At 56.5% G+C, this 26688-nt stretch overlaps 1 protein-coding gene across 1 annotated transcript in view; it reads left to right on the top strand.

The window, feature by feature from the left end:
* Positions 1 to 396: 396 nt before the first annotated feature.
* The window catches only part of SRCIN1 (SRC kinase signaling inhibitor 1), a gene marked incomplete at its 5' end in the record, with an annotated part of 66878 nt that continues 40586 nt past the window's right edge, over positions 397 to 26688 (top strand). Inside the window, 3 exons of the mRNA XM_081162004.1 lie at positions 397 to 468; positions 599 to 716; positions 25278 to 25585. Coding sequence (XP_081018130.1) covers positions 397 to 468; positions 599 to 716; positions 25278 to 25585 — 498 coding nt within the window. The remainder of the gene's footprint in view (positions 469 to 598; positions 717 to 25277; positions 25586 to 26688) is intronic.

Raw genomic sequence — 26688 nt, 5'->3', positions numbered from 1 at the left:
GCAGGCACTTGGGTGGTGGTGGTGGTAGGCGCTTTGAGCCAGTCCCCCAGGGAAGGAGGGGATGAGTGCATTCTGGGGCTGGCTGTGTTGCCAGGATACAAGCCTGCATTCCCCACCACCACCCACCCCGCCCCCCTCACCTCGGGGCCCTAGCCCTGGAGACCTCGGAGCCTAGGCAGCAGTTGCAGAAACTGGGGACCCGCTCCCAGCTCAGCTGGCGGGTAGGGAGGGGCTATAAGGGGGAGGGGCTGGGGAGGGGCTATTTGATCTTAAGCCCTCCCCCTGAAGAGGGCAGCGGAGGGCGCCCCCAGCTGGGCAGAGCATCTAGGATTAGTGCGGAGTTGGGGACCGCTGGAGGCTGAGCGGCCGAGGGCGGGGCTGGGGAGGGGACGCGCCATGGCTCCCCCTCCCCTCCCACGCACCCCCCTGCTACGTCAGAAGCTCCGGGACCAGCTCCGAGTCCCGTCGGTGGGGGCAGCAGGATGCTGGTGGAAGCCGAGGGGGCCGGCCGGGTGCCTCCGCAGCTCGGCTGGCAGGGCCCGGCGCGGCGTGTGCGGCTGCTAGTGCGAGCACCCCCGCCCCACCCCTCCCCATGCAGCCCTGGCAGTGCCTTCGGCGCTTTGCCCTGGCCTGGTGGGAGAGGACAGCTGAGGGCAGCTCCCGATCTCCCAGGGAGGAGGCCGGACCAAAGGACCCCGGGGGCCGAAGGGAGCCAGGTGAGCAGGAGCAGGGATTGTGCAAAGAGGAGATCCCAGACTGTCTTTCCGTCCGCCCAAACACTATGAAACCAGGAGGTCTTGCAGCCCCCAACTTTAAGGGAAGTGGGTTCCCTGAGCTGAGGGTTCTTGGCTGAAGCTGAAGATGTAGGAGCTTCTGTTTTTTTGGGAAACAGATGAGAGCTGGGAGTGGGGAGTAGCTGACCAGACTTCCAGGCTTGTGGGTCTGAATGGTTTTTGGCTTGGGGTTTGAGCACTTGGGGTGGGAGGTGGAACTTTGGATATCTTGGTCTGAGTGACCTTGAGTCAGCTGCTTTGCTGTCTAACTCTGCCTCAGTTTCCCTCATTCCCTTCCATATCTCTTTTGCTGATCTTAAAGAATTGATGATGCATTTGATGGAGACTGTCACTGAAAATATGAGGCTCTGTCATCATTGTTGGCAGCTGTGATGGTGGTGGTTTCTGTGAGGTTGTGTGTTTGTATGTATGTGGAGGGCAGTCATGGTTTATGTGTGAGAGTTTTTGCTGTTTCTGGTTGGTGCTGGGGCTACTATGGGCAAGTGTCAGGGCCTGTCATTCACACAGGAAGGAGGGCTCCAGGCAAACTGAGATTGGTTGGGGCAGAGACTCAGCTGATGGCCTGGTGTAAAAGCAAGGGATGGGGGTGAGGGCTATGGGCATAAGGGGAGGGGGGGTCCCAAGAATAAGATCCCCCCAACCCAGACTGCCTGGCACCCAGGCACCGCTGGCAGCGAGTGCAAAGGCTTTGCCCTGGCTTCCTGCCATCCCGCCTTGGGGACAAGAGGGTCTTTGTCCAGTGCCCCCACAACCCTGCTTCTTCCACCCTTACCATGATGACCAGTTATTGTGATGACCCTTGGGGGGGATGGACACTTGGGCCCCCCATGTGCTCTGGGGATCCGGAAGAAGCAGCTGTGGTCCTCAGGCTGTGCTGTGTGCTGAGGGGGGCTCTCCTAGGGGAAAGGTCCCTGGGAATGAGAACTGCCCTGACTCTAGGCTTTCTGCTTGCCTCTTTGCCTAATGTGGGGTTCTGGGGTCTTCAAAACCTGATTCCTGCTGGGCTCCAGGTTTCTTAAAGATTTATAGGAAATGGGGTTGGGTGCTGGGATGCAGAGCCTTGGATGCTCTTTCTCTCTGGCCAGGAACCCACCCTGGAAAAAGGGTTTAATTAGAACCATTGATTCCTTCTTTGGCTTCGGGCATTGATCTCAATGGTGTGGTCAGAGCTGGCGGGCAGGGGTGGTGGTGGTGGCATGACTGCCATCTGCTCAATGCCAACCTTGTCTTTCTGTGACAAAATCCAAGCTTAGGAGGGAGAGGGTTTTATGAAGTACCAGGTTTATTTTAGCCCCACCCCTACCCCAGGTTCGGTTTTGAGGAAAGAAGGCAGATGGAGTTGAGGATTTGAATGGAGGGAGCTGTCTGGGGTTCGAGGATCATCCTGAGTAGTGGGCCTGGGGCTCAGGAATGGAGGGGCAGCTGTGGTTGGGAGGGCTTCTATGAAGGGGAATCAACAGGCAATTGAGGGGTCTGTGGGTGTGGGGCAGGCAGAGAGTTCAGGTGAAGGATCTAGGGGAAGAATCTAGGGCTTGCCACAAAAGCTTCTCTTTCTAGGAATCCCAAGCACTTATCTCCTCCAAGCCTTGGCAAAGAGATCTGATTTCTTCCTTCGTTTGTGTACTCGAGGTCCAGAGAGGGACAGAGACTGCCTCTGAGGCCCAGCGCGCTGGGTCTGGCCTTTGAGCCTGGCTGCCTGGCCAAGTGGCCCCTGCCTTGGCACAGGGGCTGAGGGTGAGGCTCTTGGCAGCCTCGGATCTGGTCTCTGGGCTTAGTGGGAGTTGGGGGACAGATTGTGTCCCCAAGCTCTGGCTGCCTGTGGTGAGTGGGCCAGTCAGTGCAGGTGCAGGCTTCAGTGAGCCACTGAGAGGCTCTTTGAAGATTCCCTTGTTGACTTCCTAGGGCCTATTCCAGCAAAGATAATAAAAATCTGGCCGTCAGCGGGTTTGAGGGCTGCACTCGCTTCCCCTTCTTTCATTCCCAGCTCTGAATAGCGGAGATGAAGGCTTTGGGTTTGGCTAGGAAGCAGGCTTGCCTGCCCCGAGGGAGGGGGTTGGGAGGAGGGAGGGAGGGAAGAAAGGAGGGGAGGGATAGAAAGAGGGAGGGAAGAAGGCAGAGGAGGGAGGACTGATTTCCTGGCAGCCTGGGGAGTTGCTGGGGAGGTGGGCAGAGGGGCAGGGCCATGGTCCCCAACTCCTGCCAGACAGCCCCAGGCCTCGATGGGGCTCCTATGCCTCATATCCAGGCTCCAGCTTTGTCCTTCAGTTCCGGAGGCTGGGAGCCTTCCCCTCTCTGCTCCCCTACTCCCACAGTCCCCTCTGTGCCCCTCAGTCTTCCCCACTTCCTTCCTCGTGATCTCCCCCCACCCCTGTTTCTCCTGCTCTGCCCTTCATGCTCTCTCCCCCTAGTCTCCCCCTCTGCTCCTCAGTCTCCCCTTTTCTTTTTCTGTCTGGCCCCTCCCATCTGTCTGTCTTCCTTTCCCCAGCCTAGGTTTTGCTTTCTAGGTCTGTCTGGAAGGTTGAGAAGCCAAGTTGGGGGGTGGGAGGGCAGCTGCAGCCAAGGAAGGGATGGGCCTGGGTTTATTATGGCCTGTCCGGTGCCATAGTCGTCAGAGTCCAGGCGGAAGGGGGTTGCTGAGCACTTAGGGATGTGTGTGTAGTAAGGCCGTCATTCCCCTCCCCACACCACAGCAGGCACCTTGCCCTGACATTGGGCTCAGACACTCCAGTTCTGCTGCCTTCTGCCGCTTGGCTGCAGGAAAACAATGCCTCTGGCCCCTCCATCCTTCTGGTCACCCACAATCCCAGGCATCACTGCCCACTGCTCCCCTCACACTCACTACACCATCTCCAGTTCAGAGGCAGGAAGGTGGGGGCCTTTCTGGAGCCCCATCTAGACCTTGTGCCCCCTTTGCCCCTTTGTAAACCCCCATATGAAAGACAAGACTGTCATGGAAAGAGAACTGGACTGAGTAAAGACCTCATTAGGCTCCTTCCTCAGTGCCCAAATGTCCGAATGACCTTGAGCCAGTCCCTTTCTGGTGGGGCCTCTTCCTCACCTGTAAAAGGAGGAGGTATGGGCTGGATCATCTTCAAGGTCTCTTCTGACATTCCAACCGTGTTGTGTCTCTCTTCTGGATGATTTGCATATGCTTTGCATATATTAATGGTGCCTGCTGGAAGGGGGTGGGTACCACCCACAGGGACCAGAGTCCCACCCACCATTCCCATTCCCCTTGCCCATTGGCCTATGCTTTCCCTGCTTGAATCTCCCAAGGGGTGGAAGCTGAGGCCTGAGCATTCCCTGGGGAAGTGGGTCTGGCCCCTCTGTTCCACCCATGCTGGAGGCAGGATGGGGGAAAAGCCCTAGTGGAGGGGACCCCTGCCCTCATCTCTTTGGCTCTAAAAGGTCCAAACAGGGAAACCCAGTAGTGTGTAAATTCACCAAAGTTGCCCATGGCTACCACTGGGTGTGTGGAACTCTGTGTGGAACCCCATGCAGCTGGCAGAGGGGCTTGGGCGTCTCCCCCCTGCACCAGGAGGCCTCAGTACTCTCTGGATGCCAGGAGCAGAGCTAGGTGTAAGAGTTCCTCCTCTGGCTTCAGCTCCCACTCACAGCCCAGGACAAGTCCTGCCGCCCTGTACCCCTGCCCACTTCTGCTCAGCCCCCTGGGCTCTGGGTATGCGTGGGTGGGAACCTGGACCTGAGAGATAATCACTGAGAGAACTAGATCTTTGCATCTCTGGGCCCTGCCTAGTCACTACACTAAAGGTGAGGCCCCCTGCCCCCTGCAAGGGTCACAGACATAATCAGGATGGGAGGGAGAGAGGGAGAACCTACTGCTCTCAGTTCTGCCCCCACCTCTGCTGGTCCAGCCTGATCTCATGGGGACTACCCCCAGGGCCTCCTCTCCGCTGCCTGGTATGTGCTCTATATTTGGCACAGGCCAGTGCCCTGATCCCAGGCCCTAGTCCTGCCTCAGTTCCCTTCACCCCTATAATGCCCATCACATGGGACAAGACTGGGTTAAAGGTTGGCACCTGGAGAAGATAATGTGGGGCCACTGAGTAATGGTGGGAACTTCTGAAGACAGGAGCAAAAATGTCCTTCACCTCCAAGGAGAACTGGGCCTGCGGAAGTGCAGCAAGAGGGATGGGGTTAGTTGGTCTTAAGGACGGACTATCCCAGGGGAAGATTAGTTTCTGACCATGGAATTGTTGTGAAAATTAAATGAAATAACAGATGAAAATGTCTAGGACAGTGCCTGACACAATAAACACTCAATAAACAGTATGGGGGTGGGAACAAATGTCTCTGAACCTAGAGAAGACCCTCCCCAAAGCCTGAGATTTAGTATTTTACAGGGCCTGAGGAGTTGGAGGAACCATTCTCAGAAGAGCAGTTTCTCCCACATTCAGTCTGCCACTCCCCCACTGCACCCCTTGTGCCCCACGCATGCACTGGGCTCAGGGCCCAGCCACCCTGGGACACCCTGCCCTCCTCTCTGCTGGGCAAACAGAAGGGTTTGGAGGCTGGGAAACCTGTTCTTCTTCCCCTCCCCCTATCTTTGCACCGGACAGCTTGAGAGGAAGCAGGCCCACGCTGCAGCAGGAGGAACGGAGGTTAGATAGGAAGGAAGACCTCCCAGTGGTGGTGGTGGTGGTGGTATGCAAAGGGTGGCCCTGTGAAGGGTGGCTGCTCCAGGGTGGGGAGCTCTGGTGGTGTTTTTCGCATGTTTTTCCTCCATGATAGGTGTGTATGAGCATGAGTAGGCTAGGGGAAGGGGATTGGTGGACATGACCTTTAACTTGAGTGGACTAGGGGCAGGGCCTTGGTTTAAGCTCTTGTGGCTGCTGTGGTTGGCAGAGTGCAGGGGGCCATGGTGGAGAGAGGTTCAGAGGGGACAGGGAAGTTACTCTTTGATCCTCAATGACAGAGAGGTGAAGGACAATGTAAAGAGAAAGCATTGGACTGGTGTCAGCTTGTCTACCTTCCCTACTGCTGTTACCTGGGGTGAGGCAGTTGCCCGCTCCGGTCTTCAGTGTCCTTGGTGTGGGAAGAGAGGGTGGAACTAGAGAATCTCTAAGGCCTTTTCCAGCTGTCACAGGTTCTACCCACCTCCTCTCCCCTGAGATAATAAAGGCCTGTCCACATAGAGGGTGGGAAGAATATTTTCCAGCTCCAGCTACACCAGGAAAAATGGAAATTTGGCCCAAGAGAATATTGGCGCTTGCACCCGCAGTCACACACACACACCCCCCTTACAAACAGTCCCTCCTGCTCCAAAGTCATACCTTGCCTAAATCTGTCCTCTCAGCCTGGAGGGTAGATAAAGGAGTGGCTATAGGATTCAGCTGTCATCTGAATCATAAACTCGCTCGTTTCCTCCCACCGCTGCAGAACTACCTAGTCACACTCCATTCCAGCCATGGACTGTGATCCAGTCCGCATTTTCCTCCACTGAGGTGGCTCATCTCCCAGGACAACCTCTTTCTGGTTCCTGATAGCCTCAGCCACCTGGCCCAGCTGCCTGCACGTCCTGGCGTGGATTCACCTAAGACTGGGAAGGAGTTGGGCTTTCACCTGCCTGCCTTCTTCACCTCTGCAAACATCCTCATGCCTGGACACTGGCTTCTTTTCCACCCCATCCAGAGCGTGCTAGAGACCCAGACCCAGGGACCCAGGGGGGCCCCCCAGATCCAGAGACCCCACGGAGAGGCCCTAGCTAGAGAGGTTTGTAGGGAGCATAGGAGGCGGAGGGGGGTGTTCTGCCCCCCCCCCCCCCCCCCCGCATTTGATAATTGCAGACACATGGGCTTCTGTAGCATCACCAGAGGCACAGGCATCTGCCTCGTTGGGGAAGAATTGAGGATCCCTGCTCATCGGGAAGGCATTCTGAGGTTCACTGAAGCCCTGTGCAGACATGCCCGGCCTCTCTGCCTGCTCTGGGCTGTTTCCTGCCTACCAGTGGCAGGCTGGCCTGATGAATCCCCATTCTTGTCCCAGCCTCCTAAGTTGAAAGTTAGGGCTCTAAGGAAAAGCGAGGGGTTTTAGGACTTGGCAGCCCCCTGACTTTCTAGGCTCTTAAAACAAGAAGGCCTTTGAGGGGCTTCCTGAGCCTCTTCCATGATGGAGCAGGGAGAGCAGGAGAGGGGCTCCTGGAGAGCCAGAAGTCTCTTAAAGATGAAGCTCAGGAAATCCTGGACCCACTTGTCCTGAACCTGACAGCTCACCCCCTTCCCCTGGTCCCTGGTCCCTGGTCCATCAACAGCTCAGGATTAGAATCATCTGCCTCCCACCCCTAAGACGAGGCAGAAAGATACTGAAGCGAAGCCTTCTCTTTCACTTATTGTCCTTAAGAAATAGTTTATACGGGAGCATGGGATGGAAAGAGGTTAGACTTTAGTCAGAACTTCCCAGAGGTCATTGAATAGGAAATAGCCAAGACTGGGGAAAATGGATGGGAGGCAGTTTAACTCAGTGGTCAAGAGCTCAGGTTCTGGAGTCAGACAAATCTGGGCTGGCATCCCGGCTCTGAATCCCTGTGTGGTTTTGGGCAAATCACTTTACCTCTCTGAAGCTCAGTGTCCTCATCTGTAAATTGGGGTGATAACGGTGGTTTCCTCACTGGGTGGGTACCAGGATTAAATGAGGTAATACAGGCCCAGTTCCTGGCACATCATAAACTTTCAATAAATAGTAATCTCTTTGTCTTCATCTTCCTCTTCTCTATCGAGTTGAATGATTGAATGGGAGACCATTCTCCCTGGAAGAAGGGGCTTACATGAGAAAACCAGATTGGGTTTTAGATCTCAGCCTATCTAGAGCTGGGCCTCTGGAGCTGCCACTTATGGCTGATGGTGAGAGGAAAGCTAGCCCTCCTGAGTCTTCACTCCCCCTACCCTGTGGCCCTCTGTCCGTGCCCCACCCACAGCCCCCACTGCCTCACCCAGGAAGCCTTATGAGGCTAAACATGTTAGTGAGCATTCTTGATTTTTTCCCCCTAGTCAATGTCCCAACATCTGGAGTTGACAGTTGTTTCTCCCTGGGATGCCTGCGTCTTGGGTAATCGGTGGGAAAATTGGACCATAAGATTGGCAGGGGGCTCTGTGAATGCTTGCAGCCAGACGTGATGTGGGTATGGATGGGTCTGGGTCAGCAAAGTGAGGGCTGTGCCCATGAGGGTGCCTGGGCTACAGTATCTCCAGGTAGGATTGGTCTTAATGCTTCATGCCCCAGGATGCAAGGCAATAGACAGATATAGTAGCCCCCTTATATATGGGAATACCTCCCAAGACCCCCAGTGGATGCCTGAGACTGCAGATAGCACCAAACCTATATACATTATATTTTTTCCTATCTATACATACCTATGATAAAGTTTAATTTATAAATTAGTCACAGTAAGAGTTTAACCATAGTAACTAATAATAAAATGGAACAGTTATAACGATACACTGTAAAAGTCATTATGTGAATGACTGTGGGGCCATTATTCAGTAAAATAAGGGTGACTTGAGCACAAGCACTGCGATGCAGTGGCCGTGGATCTGATAACTGAGACTGCCGCTGACCGGTGGGGAGTGTATACAGTAAAAACACGGGACAAAGTGGTGAGCCGTTTCTCAGGTGGGACAGAGCAGGAAGGTGAAAGGTTTCATCATGCTACTTAGGATGGCGCACAATTTAAAACGTATGAATTGTTTATTTCTGGAATTTTTCATGGAATATTTTCGGACTGCAGTTGACCACGAGTAACTGAAACTTCAGAAAGTGAAACCTCGGGTGAGAGGTGACTATTGCAGCATGGGGGGAACAGAGTACAGTTAGAAGGACTTCCCTGTAGGGTGAGAAGAGGCAGCCATAACGGACAGTTGAGGAGGGGGCCCTGCCCTGGCAGTTTGAGGTGGGTGTAGAGCAGGAGTGAGATTCAGGGGTTTGGGCAATCTGAGGCAGGGCTGCCTCCCCCCACAGCCCCTATCACAGTTTGAGTGGTGAATGCTTGTTGGGTGTGAAATGCCTGTTTCCTCTGTTACAGTCGGGGGGGGGGGGGGGGACCTTCCTCAGGGTTAGGGGCTGAGTGGAGCCTATGGGGGTCTCGGGCTGGGAGAGGGCTGTCAGCAGAGCAGTGATAGCAGGCCCCTCTGACTCTGAGCCCACCCACCTTCCAGAATAGGGTGACTTTGGTTGGGGAGGTAGATGAGCCTTCCAGAGTGTTGTCATTTAGGATTTTGTGTGGGCACCCCAGGAAAGAATCTGTCCCATTTCTGGGAAGAGAGCCAGCTTGTAGGCTGTCTGTCCTGGGGCCCTCATTCTGGGGATCCTGTGTTTTCTGTGTTGTCCTGCTGTCTGTCCTCCTGTCTGTCTCCCACTGGTGTCTACCCCTTCAGCCCCTGTTCTTCCTCCAATACCCAGTCTCTATTCTGCCTGCCCTCCAGCCCCAGCCATGGGCAAAGGGACAGCTCCTGAGGCTCTGCCTTGCTGTCCCTGCCCCTCCTCGCCCATGGCCCAAGGCCCCTGTCCAGCCCAGCCCACGTAGGGAGCCCTGCCCCAGCCCCTTCCTTTCTCCAACTCCTCTCCCCCAGCTCTGGGCATTCATTCACGACTTTCCTCCTTTCCTGTCCCTCACCCAGGGCTCCAGCGTGCAGCGGGAGGGAAGTCTCCAGGACTCTGTTCCCTCTGTTTAAAGTCTCCAGGTTGGTAAGCCAGGAGGGAGGCCTCCCCCACCATTCCACTCTCCCTGCTTCTCAGCCAGATGCCCCTCCCCAGCCTAGAGGGTCAGGAATGGGGGAGGGGGCCATCCCTGGTGGGCCCAGACCTTTGCCAGGGGAGGGGACAGCAGAGACCTGACCCGGGGAAGGGCACCTTGCCTGGCAGAGAATGTGTCTGTGTGCATGTGTGTGCATGTGAGTTAGCGTGTGTGTGCAAGCACGTGTGCATGTACATGTGTGTGCTGGTGGCAAAGCTTCCATGTAACTGCAGAGGGTGGAGGAGACAGGAGCCCTCTGCTGAGGGGACTGGTGGCCTTGGGGGAGGGAGTCAGGAGTAAGGGGTCTTTCTCCTGGGGGGAAGGAAGCTCATGATCCAGCCATGGCCAGATGGTGGGGGATGGGAGATGGGATCACATCCTACCTCAACACATCGTTGATTAGTTTATAGACAATTGCAACCCTGAGATCTCATTTCATTTATTCAGTCGTTTGTTCATTCCTGCATTTATTCATCTACTCATTCATTCAAAAAAGGTTTATTGAAAACCTTCTCTGTGCCAGTCACTGGGCTAGGCTCAGAGTCCAACAGTGACCGAGACAGGTGAGCCAGTAGAGTTTAAGGGGTTGTCTGAATTCACCAGCTGTGGGCCCTGGGGCTGTGGCCTGGCCAGCTGACTGTGGAGTGCCTGCCCCATCCCAGGGCTGACTCTATGTCCCGTGATGCCCCTGTCCGCCCCTGCTTCCTCTCCTGGCAGCTGCTCTGTACTTTATGTCCTTGTAGAGTGTCCCTTGACCCAATGGCACCCCTCTCGTAGTGTGCCCCTACCAAGCAAGCAGTGACTAGCTCCCTGCCCCAAGACCCTGGTGACCCTGGTGACTATGGGCAGCATTGTTGGGCCAGAGCTGAGGGCACTTCACAGGGCCTGGGGAAGCCCAGGCTCGGGAGGGAGAATGGGCAGAGAGCCTCACCCCCCCGCTTCTGTGCCCAGGACCAGCAACCTGGAGTTCTGGACTTGAGAGTCAGTCTAGCCTGGCTCCAGACCCCGTTTAGGCTATTTCCTAGCTGTGTGGCCTAGGGCAGACCACCTGTCCTTCCTGAGCCTCCATGTCCTTCCGGGGAAATGGTGCAAGGACACCTGCCAAGCAGTGTTAAGAGTAAAGGAAAGGCAGTGGCTTATCCAGAGCCTGGCCCACAGCAGGGGCTGCCCAATTGCTGGTTTCCTTTCTGTTCCCCCTCCCTGTTCCTGCCCTGCCCTGGGGTGGGCAGGCTGTGCCCTGGGTACTATGTGGGTGCCGCCCCTGCCCCCACCATGGGAGAGGGGCTGCAGAATCCCCCCTCTTGGCTGTTTGTGCCTCCGTGTCCTCCAGCCCTTCTCCCACTCCCTGAAGGATGCTCTAGCCCCAATCCAGGCAGGCAGCCTGGGGAGGCAGCTCTCCTTGCCACTGTGGCTGTCGCCGCCTTGATGGCTTTTTAATAACTTTGCTCCGAGACAAAATGCAGAGCTCTCGCTCGTTTGTCTGCCTCTTAATTAAAATTACCGTTTTCCTAAAAGAGCCAGGGCACTGCTCCCTCCCCTCCCCCATCCTCAGCGGCTGTTGCCAGGAGAAGGCAGGCGTGACTAGAGACCCGCAGTCCTTCCCCTCTGCCCTGCCCTGGCCTTGCAGGCCACCCCCCCTTCCCCGCACAAACAGCAGAGGGCCTGCAGGGTGGGCTCAGGGGCAGAGAACCAGGGAGGGGGCCTGAAAGCTGCCGCCCTCTTTAACCCGCCCTCTTCTGGAATGCTTCCAGAGTCAGGGAGCTCAATACCTTTCAAGACTGTACTTCTTACACCCAGAGGGGATGAGACCTGGGTGGGTTTTGGACAAGAGCTGTGAAGGATTGTTAGAATGATGCCTGGGGTGGCGGTGGGAGGCAGCCACAGAGGTGGGCACCATGGGGTCAGCCCCTCAATGACTGGTTGAGGTTAGTAGAGACCTGAGCTCCCTCTGTGGGCTCTGAAAGAGAAGGGAGTGGAGGGTGGAGGGCTGGCAAGGGGTCGGGGGCTCATGTAGCTGTTGCTGAGTTTGGGAGGAAAAGTCATCCCTGGTGATAATGCAGATACTGACGACCCATAAGATATGAGGCATATATGCTACGTTAAGCTCTGTCCGTTTGTTAGTTCGGTTCATCCTTACAACCGTCCTGAGCTCGATGCTCTGGTCTCATTTACAGGGGAGGAGGCAAACCAGAGGGGGTAAGCATCACGCCAAGGGTCACACAGATCATCCATCATGGAAGCTTCAGCCCCCTTTCTGCCTTTCTCAGATCTAGCCTCAGTCCCTCATGCTGTATGTGGAATGGTGCGCCTTTGTCTCACTTCTGCGCTCCCACAAGCAGGGTTCCTCCATGGTTCATGCCACTGAAAATTAACTCTGAGGTTCATGCCGGTCTTCCTCCCCAACCCCATTCCTGGTTCTGTCCCTGGGGAGACTTAGGGGTGGGTGGGGTGGGGTGGGGAGGGGGACTGGACCTTAGAGAGTTCCCATTTGTGGACCTCCTTTTGGTTCTGAGTTCCTCTCCATCTGGGGAGAAAGACCCATGAGGACAGGGAAGTGACTCAGTGGCTTGGTTGTGACAGCTGCTTGGTTGTGAGACAAGGGGAGGTGGTCTTATATCCTAGCTCCACCAATAAGACCACCCAAGAAAGCATCCTGGAGGGATCTGGAGAAGTGGAAGGTGCTGAAGTCTGGGGCCTGGAGATCTAACACCAGGAGGGACCTCCTGAGACAGCTTTGTCTCCACCAGCTCCCATTAGGCCTGGCTTTTCCTCTGCCAGCCCTTGTTTCTGTGACTCTTCTTCCAGGACCACCCTCCCTTTGTCACCTGCCATTCCTGCTCCTCCCTTAGCCAGCATCTCCGTGAGGTGCCCCTCCCTGACCACCTCTGGCTGGCCCCTCTGACTCCCACAGCACCGGCAAATCTCTTGTGGCCATTGGTTTTGGACATAACAGCCAACTAGTCCATGTTTACTCTTGGGGACAGCAAACTCGGTGCCTTCAGGGGCAGGATAAGGTGAAGCAGTGGGTGAGGACAATAGGGAATGGTGGGGACTGTGGTGAGGAGAAGAGCACATGTGCCCTTTAAAGGCATTAACATTCAAAGAAAACAAAACATAACACCACCAGCCAAACAAAATGCCTGTGTCTCAAGTGGCCCGAGTGTGGCTTTTGCTAAACTGCAATTAATTTGTCTTGACATCCTCACACTGCACAGTACGTAGTAGATGTGTACTGATTGTTTGCTGAGTGAATACATGACCATCCACGTGCCAGGCACTGCACTACATACTTTACATATTTATTTCTTCCCATCTTCCCCAAGGCAGGCACCATTTTTCCTGTTTTGCTGTTGAGGAAACTGACGGCCAGAGAAGTAAAATGATTTGTTCAAGGTCGTGTATGGGAAGTGGCCAAGGCAAGATTTGAGCCTTGGCTTGCTGGGTTCTTCCTACTTCGTGTTGGTCATGGATGTGTATACATGTGACCCATGACACATGCATTCGGTACCTGCTCTGGGTAATGGGGAGGCTAGTGGCCTCCTGGTTGACATGCATTATGTGCCTTGAGGGTAGGTAGGGTTGAAGGAGATGAGAGCTGCAGAGGCGAGGAGGGAGTAGGTGCCCCTCATGCCAGCGCACCCCTCCTCCCTCAGCTTGCGGTCTCGTCCCAGCAGCCTGGGGATGGCGACGTGGTGACAGGTGCCGAGCTGCAGAGATGACAGCACTGCTCGTTCCCCCATAATTACTGTCTGATGAGACGCCAGAATTAGCCACAGTGCGAGCATGGGATACAGACATAGGGCACAGCTAGGGAAGCAGCTAGGGGTGGAGGAGACTCTCATTCCAAGCCTGGGCCCTCTGGCAGCAGGGCAGGGGCAGCACTGGGGAGGAGGAAGTAGGTCGGAGGGAGGAAGCACTGTGTGGTTAATAATCATCAGATATTATCTTGTGGGCTGTGGTTTTCCAGTACTCAAAGTGTGGCTGGGCTATACCCCTGAGATGGCTGACTGCCGGACAGGGCATCCAGGGCCTCAGGCCACGAACCAGAGAATAACAGGCAAAGCAGCCTGCCCACTGAGACTCCTGGGCACATCCTTTGGTGCCTTGAGCTTGGATCTGCCTTGCTGGGGCTGTGCGGGGCATGGTTGTTAGCAAGGGGCTAAGACCCAGAGCAGACTCCTTGAGTCACATTAGCAAGGCCAGGCACTGAGGGCAGATGGAAATGCCTGGAAGGAGCAGGCAGGGTCAGCTGACCTTGCCAGGAGAGCCACCCATTTCAGGCAGGAGGAGTCCAGTTGGCCCCCTCCGAGCCCTCAGGTCAAGGGAGGCCTGAGCGTGAGGAGTGGGAGGCAAGGAAGAAGGAACATTCTGGTCCCAGAGCAGGGCTGTGTATGCCCTGGGCTTTTCTTTTCTCTGGCACGCATGCTGGGGATCAGGGGGAGGGCTGATGAGGACAGAAGTAGAAAGGGGTCATCTGGGCTGCTCAGACATCATATGGACCATTGGAATAGTTATGAAGGCTACCAACTAAGAGGGGTGGTGACAACATGGGGCTCACCCAACATAGGGCAGTGCAGATGGCTGGGGAGGGAGCAGTGACCAGGCCACACAGAGAAGGACCTGAGATGTTGGGCTCAAAAGAGAACATTTGAGTTCAGGACCCTCCATCTTCTTCCAAAGGCCCCTGTGAAGGCCACCGACACAGAGGATGGCTCATTTTAAGGAAGCAGGAGCCCCGCAAAATGATTGGTGCCTTGGATGTAATGAGCTCTCTCTTCTTGGCGGTATCCAAGCCCTGGCTGCCTGGTGTTCCTGAAACAGGGAGAACTTGCAGTTTTCCTGTCTCAGCACAGCCTGTCCAGGGGTTGGGAAGACTCTGTACCCAGCTAAGATGTGAGAAGAGGGCCAGGCAAGGGTAGGCTCCCCAGAGGCTCCTTCAGGACTGTGGCACCCCATCCCCACCTGTGGCTTTGGGGCAGCTCTGTCCCCTGCCCCTCTCCCACCTCTCAGCAGTGCCCTGGGGAAGAGTCCCTTTGGCTCTGCCAGTGCAGGTCTCCTTGAAGAGGATGAGGTTGAGGGTCCGTCTTCTCTGGGAAAGAGGGCAGTTTGTGTTTCCTTCTCAGGCAGCTGGATGGAAGGGGGAGACGCAAGGGGCTCTGGCTCACTGGCTCGGACAGAGACTCAGGGATGCCTCGGGGGCAGAACCAGCATCTTCCTCAGGGGCAGCCGGGTGTAGGAAAAGAAGTGGAATCTGGGCTGAGAACCCCCACAGCTGAGATCAGGCTCACCTCTGACCTTGGCCAAGTCACCCCTTCCTGAACCTCCGCTTCCTCACCTGTGGAATGGGGGAGGGCAACCTCCCAAGGTCACTCAGAATTGAATGATAACGGCTGTAGGAGCCCTTGTAGACTGTCAGGACAGTGGGGGTTTTGGGGTCCCTTGCAGATAGATGGAAGGGGAGACTTTATCTCTCCCCTGCCTTCCAGCCTATGCTCCACCTTCCCGGATCCTGGGAAGGTTCTGGTTGGACTACAGGGAGGACTTCTGAAAGGTGTCCTCGGTATCTGACCAGGCCTCCCAGGTCAGCCCAGACCCAGTGGTTGGCAGGAAACTCGCTGAGTCTCCTCCTGTCTTCTCTGAACTCTGGGCTCCCTGCCTCCTGCTTCCTGCAGTCTCTCATGGTACCAACCTTGACAGCCTACATTCTTGGTTGGCTTGCTGGACAGTAGAGTAATTAACCTGTGCGGGGAGGGCTGAGCCCTGTCTTCACCTGCGGCAGGTGCACCGGCCCCTCGCCCTGGTGGGGGAGGCTGGCTGAGTATCTGTGGAGGTAGAACATGGGCTGGTGCTCAGGCCTGAGAGGAGCATCTCAGTCCTTGGCATTGCCTTGTTGGCTGAGCACTGATCAGAGTGGAGTGGCTCATCCATCTATTTCAAGACAGAATGTAAATACTTCAGCAAGGGAACTCTGAACTTGACAAAGAAGGAGAGGGGCTGAGGAAGTTGCCTTCCTGAGAAGGTGCAGCTGGACTCAGGGTGGGTTAATGGGGTCGCTACTGTCTTGCACCGCAAGCTGGAGATGTATTGACCTGGCACTTGATGGAGCTCCCAGATGTGCTGTGATCTCTCAGGGCATCTTCAATGTACATGACATGTGTGCATGGGCACGGTACCTCATCTGTCCTTGTGGCATCTAAGATGGCAGAGTGGTGAGTCAGGGTGGAGTCTGTGTATTAAGCCCAGTCCTGCCCAGCCTGGGAGTGCCCCTGTACATGTAGATGCTGTGGGGGTGCAGATGAGGCAGTTTGTGACTGCGTATATGTAGGTGAGCATGTGCTTGGCATGTGGGCATGTGCCCCGGTGCCCAAGTGCGATGACAGAAGTGTGAGTGAGAATTGTGTGCCTGGGTGTGCGAGCAACTGAGCATGTGCTCGGAACCTGGAGGCAGCAGGACCCTGATCTTTCTGGTGGCAGAGGGAACCATCTGGGTGCTGGAAGAGAAAAGGCCTCCTGGAGAGAGCCTGACCCCATGAGGGGTGGTGTTGCTGAGGAGGCTGTGAAGGGGTCTGGCCAGGCTGAGGCTCCTGCAACACATATGAGGCCCTGGGTGATTACTGGGTATTGACACTTCCCTGTGGTAGGGGGGTGGGATAGATGGGGCTCCTGCCCCTCACTGCCAACAGATTGGAGTCTCTTCCCAGGGAAACAGGATGTGTCCCTCTGGGCAGGCATTAGGGACATGGTAAATGTCCCTCACCCACACCCACTGCCCTGACCTTAGCACCCTGAGGCTGGACTGTCCCTTGGGAGAGAAGGAGCTCTGGCAGCCTCCTTGGAGTGGCAGCCAAGCTGGGAGGACCGGCGCCTCCCTCCCTCTCCTCCTGCCCTCTTGTGTTCACTCCTTCCCTTCCTCCGGCCTGTGTCCCTCCTCGCTGCCTCTCCAGGGAGATGCACAGCTGACAGGACACCTTCCCTGGGCGCGTGATGGTAGAGACGCCACCGGGAGCTAGCTCATGAACGCTGCGCCGCGTGGGCACATGCCAGGGCTGTTCCCAGCTTTTCCAGCAAAGGCTTCAGACCGGGGGTGATGTGCTTCCCTCTGCCCCTCCGCCCCCTCCCTTCTGGGGGAAGCCAATTAGCCAGATCTTCATTAGTAGCTAAAAATCAAAACCCTACCGTCCTGGGTCTGATATCCTGACAGCGGAGTGACAAAATCGGGCAACTGGGTAGATCCGGGAGGAACTGTCTCCCACACGCTCCCTAGGCCAGTGCCTTTGTGCAGTGTGCAGCCTGTATTCCTGTCTGAGTGTTACTAGCTTTGGAAAAACAACAACAACAACAACACACACACACACACAGCCTTGGCTGATTTGGCTCAGCGGTCAGAACAGCCGTGGACAGAGGGATTGCAGGTTTGATTCCCAGTCAAGGGCATGTACCTGGGTTTCAGGATCCCCGCCCAGGTTGGGTGCTTGTCTCTCTCACATCAACGTTTCTCTCTCTCGCTTTCTCTCTCTCTCTCTCCCCCGCCCTCCTTCCCTTCCATTCTCTCTAAAAAAAATCAATGGAAAAAATATCTTCGGGTGAGCATTAACAAAAAAGAAAAGAAAAGAAAAACAAAAGCAAATGAGAGGACTGAAGCTAAGAGAGGCTGCTGACCTGCTCAAGGTCGCACAACTAGTCAGGCAGAGCTGGGTTTGCACAGAGCTTTCTCTTGTCCAGTTCAGTGATTTTTGACAGTGCTGTAGCTTGGCCTGCTTGGGAAGGTGTGCCAGGAGGGTTGAATATTTGAAATTCTGGTCAGGGGCTTGCTTGTGGGCTCTTTTGCAAGGAGGGGGGCCTTGTCTGAAGAGTGTGGTTAGGACATCACGCAGGGACCCTGATTTCTGAGTGGTGAGCATCCCGCTGGCTGGGGTGAGCACCTGGGGTGTGGCTGGGCTGTGACCCACAGCTCTGCTCTCCTTTGGGCCCAGGGCTCTGTGGCATGTTTTCTACCTCGCTGCTGGTTCCTCCTAAGTAGGTTGTTAGTCGGCCCTCCAGAGGCCTGCCGCCTGGAGAGGGGATCCCTTGTCAGTTGCTTTCTGGGAAGTGGCATAGTGGGGGTGGAAAAATCCTTGTCCCTGGGGACTGGGATGCCTGGGTTCCATTTCTGGCTCTGCCGCCAGCTCCTGTTTGACCCAGTAGGTTTGCTCTCTGTGCCTCGGTTTCCTTCCTGTGAAAGGCGTTTGGCCGGAGGAAGAGCAGAGCATGGTTTTCAAGTCAAAGAGAGAGACAAGCAGAACAGTTTCAAGGCATCGCTCTTCCCTGCCTCAGAGATAAGAGCTGAGGGGTTAGAGGGCTGCTGTGCTGTGTGGCCTGTGGACGTGGGGGTGGGGACAGCAGGTGGAAGGGAGCAGAAACTCCTCAGCCCCGCAGAGCCAGGCCTCTGGCCCGAGGGTGCGAGGCCACGCCTACTCCTGAGTTGGCTTGCGGGTCTCATCGCCTCACCCAGTTCCTTCTGGCGAGACCACCCAGTCTGGTTGGGGTGGTACCTCTGTCATCAAGGAGGCCCCAGTCTGAGGGAGTTTCCAATCTAATGAGGTAAACAGGGGCCTTACCCTATCTCCCCTCAGAGAGGGGGCACAGGCCCTGCCCTTAGGGACTGGCCAGTCTGAGGAGGAGACAAGGCTCTGTCCTAGGTGAGCCCCTAGTCTGATGGGGGAAACATGGAGCCTGCCCTGGGATGGGCCCATTTTGAGGGAAGAGGCCCTGCCCTGGGGGCGCTCCCTCTGAGCAAGTGGACAGAATCAGCAGGACAGAGTCAGCCTAGGGATGGGTGAGAAGGAAATGCTGGCAGAGGCAGCATCTGGCTGGGACAGTGCCCGCCCCCAGGGTACCCAACCCCCCCCAAATTCTCTCTCCCTGGGGAAAGCCCCAGAAGCCCTACTGGGAGCTGCTGGGACCCAGCTTTCTCCCCTATCCTGCCCCTGCCCCCCATGCAACAGCTCCTCCTAGGCAGGTGAGCTCTCCCTCCCCCAGCCCTGCAAGGTCCTTTAATTAGATTCCAACTCGTTTACCAACTAAGTGGCCTTCCGTGGGTTTTAAATCTGCGCAAATTGGTTTGTATTTTTCTGCCTGCATGAAGCTGTGACTGGCAGTGCCCTGCACTCTCCCTTGCCTCCTGGCTCCCTCTGGGCTCTGTGGTCCCAGCTCCATGGCCCACCTGAGTCTAGATAGCCAGCTTCCTGGGCTTGGGGGTGGAAGAGACCAGAGGGCCATGGGCTGCAGCCCTATTCTCCCTCTTCCCTCCTCCCACCCCCGGACCCCCAAAAGGGAGTCCACATGGTGACTCTCATTAAATCACTCAACCTCCCTGGTCCTCAGTTTCCCTTGCTGTACTGTGAGGAGGATCACCAGCCCCAGGCCCTTGGCAGTGGCTTTGTAGATTAGTGCTGAGAGCTGGGGAGGGGGTCTCACGTGTGTCACCAGTCGAAGATCACCCTGCCTCTGCTGCCCTTTTGTCTGGCCTGCCTTCCTCCCAGCACTGCAGTGCCCAGGTAGTGGTCCCTCTTGGGGAGATGGGTTCCTTTGGCCTCTTCCCACTTCCCTGCCCTCCCTCTCACACTTCAGTGGGAGGGGGAGCTGGCCTTCCCTGGGGATGCAGTGATGACAGCTTGCCTTGCCTGGCCCCTGCCTCCTTAGTGTCCTTGATCCCTGTCACCAGGATCACCTTTACTTTCCAGCCATCTCCATGCTTTTAAGTCAGTTCCTTTTCCTCCCAGGCCTCCCTCCCAGGAGTTCCCCTTCCCCATCCTCTCTGTCTTCCCTCCCAGCCCAGACAGGTTCTCCAGAGGTGGCTGACATTCAGGGGAGGTGGTGGTGAGTTGGTGGGGAATGTGGAAACGTGAAGGGCAGGTGTGGGGTTTCTGGCACTCTCTCTGTGCCAGGAGCTGGACATGAAGCCTTGTCCCTAATTCTCACTCCAGCTGCCTCTTCCTCTCCTATTTCCCTTCCCCCACTGCCCGCCCCCACCTCTGAGGCTCTGGTTGGAGTGACAGGGAGACTCAACAGGGCGTTGGACATTAGCAATTTGGGGGGATATTACACAGGAATGTTTACAGAAAGGCAATTGCCCGGAAAATGACTTTGGTTGCTGTGGGATGGGGTGGAAAAGATGGTTTTAGAAAACAGACACATATGGGCTTCTGCTCCAAGGACCCATACACAGACAGCAGGGATGAAGGGGCATGGGCACACAAAGGACCCCAGAGCCAGGGGCACCCAAGGACAAGGGGTGGGGCAAAGGATGATCCCCTTACCTGGTCCAGGTGCCCAGAGCCTCTGCCAAGCTTGACCTTTGGTCTCTGGCCTCTGACATCCCAGCACAGTGTGCTTCATGGCTGCAGCAGGCACCCAGCAGGATAAAGTTGTCAGGCACAATTGATGGTGGCAGTCGCCTCGGGGCTCCTCCTGGGTAACTTGGGCTCCTCTTGCTTTGGCTACAGACAATGGGACTGGGGGAGCCTCAAGCTGCAAGTGCGTGTGTTTGGACAAGGCACTGTGAGGTCTAAGCTAGGCCCTCCGCCCTTCCAGCAATCTCCACGCACTCCTCCCTTTGCCCTGCCTGTGGGCCTCACTGGATCTAGCCAGGCCCAGTGGGCTTCCTGAGGGGCTGCCTAACCCCCACCTCTGCCCAGGCAATGGATGGGGACACACCTGTGAGGCCTCTCAGCTCCCAAGGGAGGGACCTTGACCAGCTTCGTGATCTCCAGGGAGAGGGAGACAGGGACCTGAACTCCAAGTCCTGAGCTTGGGGTCCTCAAAACAGGGGCCCCAGAATCCCTTTCTCTGTCCTGTAGCTTGTAGCTTCGTTCTTTCCTTCCCCTCTCTTCTTCCCTTCCCCTCCCCCTCCTCTCTTCACATTCTCTTCCTCTGAAAATGATGTCATGTGTGAACACTGCCCATGGGCAACCAGAGTAAATGGTGACATCTGGGTAAAGATGCCAGGTGGGGATGGGCTTGATGGCTTACCAGACGGTGTCACTAAAACTTAGGGAATCTTAATTCTCATCATGAGTTCAGTGAGCTCATGTAAAAGAATGCAGAGGATAAAAATAAATCAGGCTCATAAATAAACATGGAATTTGGAATTGGTGGAACAAATAACAGTGTAGCTCTCTTCCCTGCGCCTTTTTCTGCAGCTGGCCACTGGGGGGCGCCCACCTCTTCCTGATCATCCAAGGCTGGGCAACGTTCCTTTTCCCAGGGCCCAGGTTGGGAGGGCTGAGCCTGACCAGAGACCCCTTTCCCCACCCTTCCTTTCCCCTTATTCTGAGCTGGATTTCACCAGTCCCGGGCATCTTCCCTGTAGCTTGAATCTCTGACCTCCCAGCACAGTGTGGTCAGCCTTGCACACTGAGGGTCCCAACTTATCTCTCAGGCTCCCCCAACCCCCATCCCTCAGAGGCCTTCAGTCCCAACAGTCTGCCCCTTCCCCAGTATACCCCAGCTTTGCTCCCCCTCCAGGGCTCCCCAAACCATCCTCTTCCCTTAGAGCCCCCTGCCTCTGCCTTTACACCTGAGTCCTCCAATTTCTATGTCCCTGCCCCAGTAGAACCCAGCCCTGCTTACCCCCTCAAGGCCTCCCTGGTTGATCCCCCCAAGACCCCTGCCTGAATGGATCCTCACTGCACACCTCCCCCACCCCCCTACTGAACGGGAAGCATCCATCTACTCAGAGCTGTGGTTCCCTGAGCCCGGAGCCCGCTGCTTGCTAGATTGGAATCGATCTCCCCGGCTTTTCAGTGGGCGGCTCAGTCCAGAGAGGGTCAGGGAGACTGTGAGGACTTGGTATTGGCTGGAGCAGGCTCAGGGGTAATGAATTGGGAAGGCTGTCCTGCTAGGGCCCAATAGCTCTGTGCCAGGAATGTCTTTAATTCAAAACAGTGTACTTTCCCCTCCATTGTCTTGGCAGCTCCTCAGTGCCCGTGGGCAGCATTTAGAGGTTAATATCCCCATTTTACAGATTAGTGCCTTCAGGCTCCTAGAGGGAAGATACTTGTCGACAGACTGGATAAGTAAATGAATGGCTAACCCGGGCTCCCTCAGGGAAGGAGCTGACTCTATACCCAGGGTGGCACTGACCTGGGTTTTTTCTAGCAGTGGTCTGACTTCAAGGACCTGGGTGGGCTCAAAGAGAAGGCCCCTGAGCCTGTGAGTTCCCAGGGGCCTTCTCCTAAGGGTAACAGGATGGCCCCTCAACCCAGAAGCGCAGGCCAGTCCTGCTAGTCCACTGGGACCCTGCAGAAAGGAGGGGAAATGCACAGGGCAGGGGCTAGGACCCCTGGGTTATGCAGGGGCCTCACCTCTTTCCCCAGCCTAGTTTCTGTCTTCATTAAATAAAGCCAAGGATCTGAAAGGTTCTTACAAATTCTAAAGCTTTTCAAATCAAAGCCTCTTCTTCCCACCACCCCTCAGAGACAGCAGTTGTATCTCCTGCCCCCTTCCCTCCCCCTGAGACTCCCCAGAATCCAGCTTATGCCTCACCCCTGGCCACTCGCTCTACCAGTGCCTGGGCACCTAAGGGGTGAGCCCTGATCTCCAGGAGGCAGGGAGGAGTTAGTCTTTGCTCCACTCTCTGCTCAGGCCTGCTCAGCAGCCCCCTTCCCACCACCACTGCCCATATGATATTTTGGGGACTGTAGTCATCAGTAGGGCTGTCCCTGCAGCTGCTTCCCACTGTCTGCTCTACTAGCCTGGGACCCCTCCCTTCCAGCCCTGTCTCTGCCCCTTTAATCAACCTGGAAGAGCCTGGGTGACCCTGGGCCTCTCCACAGCCCCTGACTATCTCAGATGGGCACACTGTCCCACCCAGACACCCCAAGATCCTCCTTAGGAGGCAGGGAAAAAAGTGCCAGCTTGTAGGGTCTGGTCAGGAGGAGCAGCTCTTCTGGGCCCAGGAGGGCAGATGAGAATTGGAGACCTGTCCCAATGCACCTATGTGTGCCCAGAGCCCTCAGAAGGCAGGCAAGCCTGGCTGTCTGGCATAAGGGAGAGGTCCCTTTGGCTCAGGCAGAGCTGGGCAGGACTCCAGAGCAGGGTTCTATCAGCAAGGCCCCCACCTGGGCAAAGAGAGGGCTACGGAGTGTCCAGGGTCTTTGGCCGCAGAGGGCCTCTTCCTGCTCGGTTTTATCGATGAGGTTGCAAACCTCCAGCTGGTGTTGAGGGTGAGTGGAAGAGGGAGGTTTAGGGCCACAGGAGGCAGCACCCTGACTTTGGTTGGGCTATACCTTCAAGGCTCAGAGCACCCCATCTTAGCTCCTCCTTCTGAATGAGTATGAGGTCACTGCCTTTCAGCCACATTCACTGGCCATCCTAAATGGCCACCTGCTCCCCAAGGGGCGGTACTGGGTCCCCTTGGAGACTGCCCCAGCCTCCCTCAGTCAGGAGCCATCTTCACAAATTTTCTCCCTATCAGGGAACCTTTGCACTGTACTAACTCAACATGGTTTTTGTTGGCTCACTTTGAACTTAAACAAATTTACTTGAAAGGCAACCTTAGCTGTCTGCCACTCCAAGCAATGATATCCACGAAATCAGTGGTTGGACCTCCTAGTTGGGGTTTTTCTAATCCTTATGAAAAAAAAGATATAGCTATTAAACTATGAAAAAATTTTCTTTCCAAAGTTGTCTCTTGTGTATCTGGACCTCACTTTGGGGAGCACAACAGAGGGTGGTGACTGTGGTAAGAGGGACAGACACCTGCGGGAAGAAGGAGGGAAAGACCCCAGACTCAGCACAAGGGGAGACAGCAGGGGGGAGGGCGGTGTGTGTGTGTGTGTGTGTGTGTCAGTGTTCCATAATAAACAATTGCCGCATGTCTGGAAAGTGTGATGGGAGGGGGTGGTGGGATGGGGTGAGGAGGGCCTAATAGGTGTTGGGGTCAAATCTGGCCTCTACCACTCACTGTGGCTTGGGACATGTCACTGGACTTCTCTGACCTCCGTAGCCCCATCTCTGAAATGGGACCACAGTAACATCCTCTGACGGGTACTGGAAGGCTCATAGGCCGTGATGATGACAGGCAGACCCTCAGAAGCTGTGGAAATCCATGTCCACAGAAGCGGATTTCCCCTTGGTTTTGGTGGGAGGTGCTGGTCTTCTTGGGCTCTGTTCCCCAGATCTACACGTCTCAGCCACAGCCCAGGGAGGAGAGTGTGTGCCTGTGTGTGTGTGTGTGTGTGTGTGTGTGTGTGTGTGTGTGTGTGTTGGGTGAAGGGTGGCTTTTCCTGAAAGGTGGTTGGGTTTCCTTTTCCCTCCTTTGGTGGATAGGAGGTGACAGGCCTGGCAGCAGGCCTGATGAACAGTGGATATGTGGAGGGAGGGGGCAGAAGGGGGCTTGGCTGGATGGAACCTGGCTGGTCCCCTGAACCCCCAGCATCCTCCTCTTTTGCCCCAGTTGACCCTATGAGTCAGCCCCTGTGTGGGGGTGCGTGCGTCTGCTGCAGCACCTGGCACCCCCAGACCTAAGCTATACTTGGGGGGTACTGTTTTGAAGCTGGTGGATTGTGGGGCTGGGGGTGTGTCAGAAGACTGTGTTTGTCTTGTCTCCCAGTGGGGGTGACTTCTGGGGATGGGAGGACGATCTGTTTTAAGCCCAGGAATATGGCTGAAGTAAGCCCTAGGAACTCCTGCCACCCCTGGAACCCTCTGGAACCACTGTCCCCTGCTGGGCTGTGGGAAGGTCAACACTGAGACTTCAGGGTGGGTGACAGCAGGGCTCGGCCTGGGGAGGCCAGGAGCTCAGGGCTGGCAAATATGTGGGGAAGGGATTCAGAGTTCTGCATGGGGACCCCCCCCCCCCCGGCCTTCTCTTTTTCTTGCTTCTGTACTGTCCTTTGTCCCCTGTAGGTCTTGAACTTGTGCGTGTGTGTGTGTGTCCTGGGAGGGGAGACTGAAGAAGGGGGGGATGGGAGGGTCCCAGGAGGAGGGTTGGAGCTGTTCTGTCTTCTGCCTTTTCCCTTTGAGTTTATCCTAAATCCACCTCTCACTGTCCTCTCTGTGCCCAGCCTCTCCTGTCTGTCCATGTTTGTCTCTGGGAAGGGAGGGGAAAGAGGGTCCCATGCCCCAGCCCCTGGGCCTCCATCTCCTTGGGAAGCCCAGAGTTCGACCTTTGCCTTCAAACCCTGCCCCCATGTAACCTAGCCCTGGCCCCTTTCCAAGCCAACCCCCAGCCTTTGGAAGGACAGCGCCCTGGACATACTAGTCCGAGGGAGGAGCCCCCCCCCCCATGCTCCTGAAAGGATGACAGTGCAGGCTCCTTACTACATCCTTCAGGAAGCATCTAAAAGGAAACTCTGCTTCCCTCACCCATTCAAACCAGCGTGAAGAAGGCGTAAGGGGATGTGTGACTAGGGAGGTGTCCAGGACCCCAGCTTCCAAACCCTCTGGGCCTCCAAGGGCAGAGCCTCACCTGCAGTCATCCCTCCAGCCCCCCCCCCCCCCCCCCCCCGCCAAAGAGCAGGAAGCTGGCCCCTGCCCTGGCTCCCCACCCTCCTTGACTCGAGGCTGGCTTTCCGCCCCAGCCCCCTTCTGGCCTCTCGTTCGCGGGGTGCAGCACCCGCCTCGCCCCAGGCGGGTCTCTGCTCTTCCCAGGCCCGGCCCCGCCCCTCCCCGTAGTGACCCGATGGGGGCTGGGCAGCCCCAGGCTGGGCGCGCGGTGACCCGGCCACGTCCCCTCTCCCCCCCTCCCGCAGATCCCGAGCGGAGCAGCCCCCCCATGCTGTCTGCCGACGATGCCGAGTACCCGCGGGAGTACCGGACCCTGGGGGGCGGGGGCGGGGGCGGGGGGGGCGGCGCGGGCCGGCGCTTCTCCAACGTGGGGCTGGTGCACACGTCCGAGCGCCGGCACACGGTGATCGCCGCGCAGAGCCTGGAGGCGCTCAGCGGGCTGCAGAAGGCGGACGCCGACCGCAAGCGCGATGCCTTCATGGACCACCTGAAGAGCAAGTACCCCCAGCACGCCCTGGCCCTCCGCGGCCAGCAGGACAGGATGCGGGAGCAGGTGAGTGCGGCCTCGGCCGCGGGTGGCGCGGGGAGGGGCTGGGGGAGGGCGGGGCGGGCCGGCTGGGGGGAGGGGTCTGCCCCCGGCTCCGCTGCCCCCAGGGCGCTGCGATTCCGAGAGGCCTCTGGGGCAGAGAGGGAAAAACAGGAGAGATGGGCAGCTGCCCTGGTTGGCCTTTTCTGGAGCCTGGGGAGGGAGGGCTTGGGGCCCAGCCTCAGACCTCTGCCCGCTGCCCTGGAATCGAGCACCGGGCCGGGCGGAGAGGGCCCAGCCTCTAACTCAGGCCGTGGGACTGGGCTGGGGGCCCCGAAAGCGCGCCTTGGGGAGGAAGACGGGACACCTTGGGAACTGACTGTTCTGAACCTAAGGGTCCTGAACTTGGTGGAGCTGAGACATTGGGTTGGCACTTCTGTAATATGGCCCTGTGGGAGCCTCAGTAGTCTGGATCTGATGTTCCCCCAGCCCCGGGCCCTGAACTCCTGGGGCCTTGTACCTCCCCACCCCCATCCTTTCCCCAAGAATCTCTGTGCCTTGGTTTCTCTCCTGCCATCAGTAAGCCTTAGAGAGGAGTTGGGGCTCCTGCCTCTGGTTCAGGGCCAGTCTCTTTTCCTTCTGTATAGGGGTGAGGGGTGCTTCCCTTGTCAACCTCTCCCAGACCCTTGGGTTCCTGGATGCATCTCCATCCAAATATGACCTTCTTGTCTGTAGGAAAGTTCTTTCTTGGGACTAGCCTTCTCACACTGGTGAGGTACCTGATGGCTGCTGAGACTCAGGCATTGTCCACTCTGGAAGAAGGGACCAAGGGGAGGGTGACGCATCCCATCAGCATCCTTTCAATCCAGCCTTGGGGTACCAGTCCCTGCTCCCATGCTTGTCTTGCTCTGTCCCCCCTTTCCAGGTACTTCTGGGTGTGGCTGGGGAAGGGGAAGAGTGTCCCTAGCCCATCATCACTGCAGGAGTTAAGGATGAATTGGCTCATTTCTGGTACCTTATCTGCTCCGTGATGTCACCTCTAGTTCTATCTGGCTTTTCCTTTCTCCCAGCTCCAGAGTTCTCCTGGGAGAAGAGTCCTTATTGGAATAAGGGAGAGTGTCAGATGAAGG

The sequence above is a fragment of the Miniopterus schreibersii genome (genome assembly GCF_964146895.1).
Source record: "Miniopterus schreibersii genome assembly, chromosome: 16".
In the NCBI taxonomy this organism is placed as follows: Eukaryota; Metazoa; Chordata; class Mammalia; order Chiroptera; family Miniopteridae; genus Miniopterus; species Miniopterus schreibersii.
This window is presented reverse-complemented; position numbering and strand designations above follow the sequence as displayed.